At 32.3% G+C, this 6,212-nt stretch overlaps 1 protein-coding gene and 1 pseudogene across 1 annotated transcript; one reads left to right on the top strand and one right to left on the bottom strand.

Moving 5' to 3' along the window:
- Window positions 1-311: 311 nt before the first annotated feature.
- Window positions 312-2,501, bottom strand: LOC119613223 (annotated as a pseudogene).
- Window positions 2,502-4,156: 1,655 nt separating this feature from the next.
- Window positions 4,157-5,585, top strand: LOC119613224 (lipase 1-like). Its single transcript, XM_037969179.1, is given in 5 exon segments — window positions 4,157-4,297; window positions 4,362-4,539; window positions 4,595-5,091; window positions 5,148-5,358; window positions 5,361-5,585. Coding segments are annotated over 5 exon segments (1,110 nt in total). The 5' UTR covers window positions 4,157-4,246; the 3' UTR covers window positions 5,534-5,585.
- The last annotated feature ends 627 nt before the right edge of the window (window positions 5,586-6,212 follow it).

A 6,212-nucleotide genomic window follows, 5' to 3' on the forward strand; every position in this document is an offset into this window, starting at 1 on the left:
AGTAGCTCTCTAGCTCCTTCTGCTGCGGGTGTACGATCCATATTTTGATATTTTATAAATGTTTTTATTATGTAGGGTATAATAAATAAATAAATTTTAATAATGAACGTTATTTAAAGAATTTGGAAGTAGTTAATCGTATCTATTGTGAATTTTATATTCATTAATATAATATTTACGAGCATTAAAAGCAAGATCAATTAAGCTCAATTAGGTGCAGAATTTGAATAATTTTAAAAAAATCATAAAATTTACAAAAAAATTTTAATAAATACGTTTACTTTTCGTCCTCTATTCAAAGGGATATTTCTTCAATAACTTAACATTCGTTCATGAAACAGTTTTCTGGCATCTATACCCACAACATGCTAACATGATTCCAAGTTTTATACGGATTAAAACATTATCCACAACATTTGGCAATTTCTCAGCCAATCTCTTGACATCTATAGCACTACTTAAATAATCATTGTAAGTATAATGCAATCCTATGGGTACTTGTTACCTTCTCTAAGGGATAATCTGGTGGTATAGAATGATTATAACGTTTCATATTTTCCTCACGTTCATAGTCATATTGACAAAAACGATCATTCAGTGATAGTTGAAGGTAATGATCAAATTGTTTGAGATTACAACCGGCTGGAACATGGCCAAAAATTACGGGATACATGGTCTATTAAAAATAGTAAATGAGTATATAAATTTGAACTAATTTGTTTTTTTGTTACCGAATTTTGTTTGTTCCCCATCATTGCCCATTAGTTGATTTAAAAATTCTATACACATATTCTCGGTCATTTGCGAAATGAAACACATCTGAAACATCATAATATTACGTGGCAAAAATTCTCTTACTCGATCTTTGAAGCTTTAGCAAATTCTCGAAAATGCGTTAGTAAAGGTGTCTTAATATGTTTTAAATAGGCAAACCGGTGCCAGAGCTTGCATTACGGTTATTTTCTCATTATATTGAGGTTGCAGAGAACATAAAACCCAAAAGGCGGTAGGTACCCTGTGAATGTCCAAAATAAGCAATTTTCTTAAAACCAGTTTCTTCCAAAATATGATCTATCATTATGGGTAAATCATAGAAACCAATTTCATGCCAACTAAATTTCCAAAATTCTTGATCACTATCGGGATCGAGTGTTGTATGATTGCGCGAATAACGATTACCGCGAGCATTACCCAACCAGACATCATAGCCATTGTCATAGAAATAATAAGCTGTTTAGAAATAAAAATTCAGCTTTATAAAAAAAAGATCACGTATATGTTTTCATGATATTACCTGGTGCCTTAGTTGGTCCCATTAGTACCCAAGTGGCTGAACTATCAACCAGACCATGCATAAGCAAAATTGGTGGTGCTTTGGGATTTGCTAAGCGATGCAAACGCAAAATATAATTGTCGTTAGTGGTAACATAATGGGTTTCTGCCGGATATTTGTATTTTTCTATAAGTTGGGCCTAAAGTACAAATTATAATTTAAATAGAATTTTCCAGACCTTTTAAATTTTTCTCACCGTATCTAAATGTGCATCTTCTATAACCGCTTTTGGATAGTATCCTCCAAATATTTGGCTTGAACATGAGCAAAATGATTGCTGATGCCGCAGATTAATAATATTTGAATATATATTTTATAATTTGTAAATATTGATTTGACTGAATCGCGACTCATATTCAAAATATGTATGATGCTTTTACTTCACTCGTAAAGTTATAATTGTAATATTTTTAGTTTTGTTGGTAAATTGTAAGCTTTGGTTTAATAAAATAAGCTTAATTGTTTTAAATTATTGTTATCATGTTAGATCTGAATCATTATTAGTATATTAAAATTCAATTATTGCTCTTTATGTGGTATCGTTATGGCAAATACAAAATTCTCTTTTTTAAGCTCTTTCGAGTTCATATGTATTAAAGAGTACTCAGCAGGGATGGAAAATCAATTTTCTTTGCACAAGAGCTTTGTTCAGATGTTTGAGATATCTAATCTCTTGGCATAGTAGACCCGTTACGGAATGACAGACAATTCGAAATTTCACCAAGATCTATTACCTTGTTATATAAAGATTACCTATGGAATGACAGACAGCAACCAGCTTATACCTGACACTTCCCCGACAGTGGAAGAAATAATCATTAAATGCAAAAGGAATTATCGGACTCCACCCAATTGGGACGGTGCATTTCTCGACACTATTTATGCAACTATTTGACCCAAAACGGCAAAAGCACTTTAACGAATCTTGAAGTTCTTAGAACTTATCAGTCCAATAACCTACAATCGCTTCCCGCTATATGGGTTTTAATCGAAAGTTACCAAGTTATACCCTGCTGGCCACAGATTAAGCACAACTAGCCACAGAAAAACTTCAAGGAAAAGTATTCAGATGTTTATATTTGATTATGATTCCGACGGATCATGAACAAGAAGTTTGTTTAAGTACTCAAGGGAATCTAAACAATTCTCGTTGCAAACTTACAGGCATCATGATATAAAAACCATGGACAAGGTGGAGACTGTCAATGTTTTGAGGTTCCCTTGAAGGAGGTGGATCACTAAGGTCAACAATAGCATGAGCAATGCCGAAGCACTCTAATACTAACTTTTTCAGACCAAGCAACCACACTACGGAGATGGCCCTATTGTATCGGAAACATCACTTAGAGACATAGACTGAAATATGCGCTAATATAAATCAGCATCCCACCTTGATGTCGAGGTGAATGAACAGTATCATATAGCTAACCGAATACAATAATTGTCCCAACAAGAAGATGTAAATTTCAACCACAGTTATTAACACCACCGTTGGGGAGTTCTATCACTTCCACCATCTTATATAAGGATCATCCCACGGAATGACAGACAACTATCGAGTCTTAACTGACAAATTCATCCATATTAGAATAGATGTAGATTATAGTCAACATCTTCAACAATTAACCAACAATCTCTTCACGCCGTATGGGTTTAATCCCCTGCCAGCCACTGACTTGATTAGATAAAATAGTAGTTGTTCCAATTTATTCGGATGTTTGACCATCCGAATAAATTGACTCCTCTAATTTTTTATCCAAGCTAAACCGATGTGACCTCTATACCTGTTGATTACAATAGCACCAAGATGAGGGAACATTCATTGAAATAATACTACTTGAATACCCTAATTTTTCTATATACATTAGAGTGTCCTGAGGAGACCTGCCTTTCTCAATCCGAATGGGTCGCAAAAATTCCGTAATTCTGAGCTGATTAGGGGGAAAATAATTGTAAAATTGTTTTAGTATATTTTAGATCCACGAAATGAATTTTAGTGAGTTGAGTGGCAAATGCGAAATAATGTATTTTATCGAATAGATGTCAAAATTGCTTTAATTTCAATTATTTTTCCCGGGAAAAGGCTCAAATTACCGAATATTTGAGACCCACTGGCAATTCTTGTGCGGAGATCAGGGGTCAGGGGTAGAAAAAAGTAAAAAATAGTCGAAATTTAGGAAAAAGTCGAAAAAATTCTGTAAAAGTCGAAAAAATTCGGAAAAAGTCGAAAAACTCGAAAATAGTAGAAAAAGTAAAAAATAGTCGAAAATTTTAAAAAAAGTGGAAAAAAAAGTCAAAAACTCTAAAATAGTCGGAAAAAACTCGAAAAATGTCAAAAAAATAGTAAAAAAGTCGAAAAAATCAAAAAGTCGAAAAGTCGACTAGTTATAAAATACTAAAGTCGACTTTTAATGAAATGAAGAAAGTCGAAAAATCGACTTTTCATAAAATGCAAAATGACGAAAAGTCGACATATTTAACTAAATGCAAAAAGTCGAAAAGTCGACTTTTCGTTTCAACTATAGAACTAATACAAAATCACTTTAGGCTACCCAATATATTTTCGTTTTATATTCAAAAATCATTTAATTAATTTTTATAATTGCAGTATAGTCGTCTATAAACAATACATTATGAACAACAACAGTAAACAGTAAAATGAAATGTTTCAAAAATTATCTAAATACAATCTCAGTTGAAATTCAAAAAATTTGCTTTTCATAATGAAAAATATTTTAGTGTTAATATACATTTAATTACTCGTACTATTATTACAATTTAAGTTGGATTGTAAAAAAACTAAACGGAAAGTATCTTTTTCATAGAAATGATATTTAATAATTTCCGAGTTATACAAATTTTATAGTATGTAGTGTGATACTTAAATTATGGGTCTTGGTAGAAGGTGGTTATATGGAAGATAATTATCCTAGAAGTGTAATAGAGGATGCTGAATTGGACACGGTATGTGAGAATTTGGAAAAAATTTCGTTAATTAGACCCTTTATATTTGCTTTTTTCCTCATAGGCCCAACTGATACATAAATACAAGTATCCGGTGGAAACCCATTATGTAACAACTAAAGATAAATACATTTTAAGAGTACATCGCATACCGAAACCTAATGCACCTCCCGTGTTTTTAATGCATGGTTTGGAAGACAGTTCCGCTACATGGATCTTAATGGGTCCTCATAAAGCACCAGGTAAATAAATTTTGTTAAGCAATTTTCAACTTATAAAACTAATACCTATCTCCAGCCTATTTCTTATCGGATAATGGTTACGATGTTTGGTTGGGTAATGCTAGAGGAAATCGTTATTCCCGCAACCATACCACCCTCGATCCAGATACTGATAGAGATTTTTGGAAATTTACTTGGAATGAAATTGGTTATTACGATTTAGCCGCTATGATAGATTATGTTTTGGCACAAACAGGTTATAAGAAAACTGGTTATTTTGGACATTCACAGGGCACTACATCATTTTGGGTTTTATGCTCGTTGCGTCCAGAGTATAATGAGAAAATAACTATGATGCATGCCTTGGCACCAGTGGCTTATATGAAACATGTTAAATCACCTTTATTGGGAATGACCATGAATTTTGTTCAGGCCTCTAAGGAGCATTTAACAGACTTTGTTCCGCGCAACGAAATGTTTTATAAAATGTGTCTAACTTCAAAACTAGCTGAGGATACTTGTTTAGATGTTTTTTTTAAGGTCTTGGGTAAAGATGTAAAACAAACTAATATGGTAAGTTGGAGTCCGAAATACATTTGTGTGTAGAACTCTTATGATTTATTTTACAGACCATGTTACCTGCGATTTTTGGTCATGTGCCTGCTGGCTGTAATATCAAGCAAGTTGAACATTATTTGCAATTGGTAAAGAGTGATAGATTTTGTAAATATGATTATGGTCCCCAAGAGAATATGAAACACTATGGCCAAACAAGTCCGCCGGAATATCCACTGAAAAAGATTACCGTTCCGGTGGGTCTGTATTATACACATAATGATTATCTTCCAGTGTTGTGGATGTTAAACGTTTGGCCCGTATGCTGCCAAATGTTGTGGAAAATTCTCTTTATCCCTATAAGAAATGGAATCATATGACTATGTTGTGGGGCATCGATGCCAGAGAATTGGCGCATAAGCGTATGTTGGAAGTAATGAAAAATTATCCATATGAATGAGTTGTAGTTTTTTGTTTTGAATGCTGTTAGATATATTAATAAAAACCATAGTTTCTTATATTGTCCATCGTATTTAATTTTATTTGAGGTCTTATTTCCATTGAATTTTTAACACATTTATAGTAAACATTTCAAAGTTTCTACGAATTTTATAGAAATGCAAAACTTGGTCATAAAGTCATATAAGTCAATAGAAAATTCCATTTAATGCTTTGATCTTATATTCTACAAAATTTATATGCCCAAAAATAGTTTAAACATTTATTGCTTATAATTATTCCACCATATACAATAGAATCTGTTTAGAATTAAATTTTATGTATTTCATTAAAATGATCAGTGGGGCAGAATAAATACTACAGGTGTTTAAAATTTTTTAATAGTTTTTGCAATAGAAAGACAGACAATTGCAATTAAAAGTAAAAAATTTTCATTAAGTAAAAAATTCTAAAAATAACAAGTGAGAGTGTTATATTCGGCTGTGCCGTAAAGGAATGCTCACCTATAAACATCAGGGTGATATTTGGAATATGGCTTAAGTCAATTATGGACCGAACTCTTTTGAACTAACAAAATATTAATTTTTAAAAACAAAATATTTTTGAAGGGGACCTTAGAGAGGTTTTGGCTCGTAAGAAACTCACTTATAACGAATTTCATCGCTAGGCCAGTAATGAGT

The sequence above is a fragment of the Lucilia sericata genome, unplaced genomic scaffold (genome assembly GCF_015586225.1).
Source record: "Lucilia sericata isolate MDLA Ls3-8-SP2 unplaced genomic scaffold, ASM1558622v1 Contig002015F_arrow, whole genome shotgun sequence".
NCBI lineage: Eukaryota > Metazoa > Arthropoda > Insecta > Diptera > Calliphoridae > Lucilia > Lucilia sericata.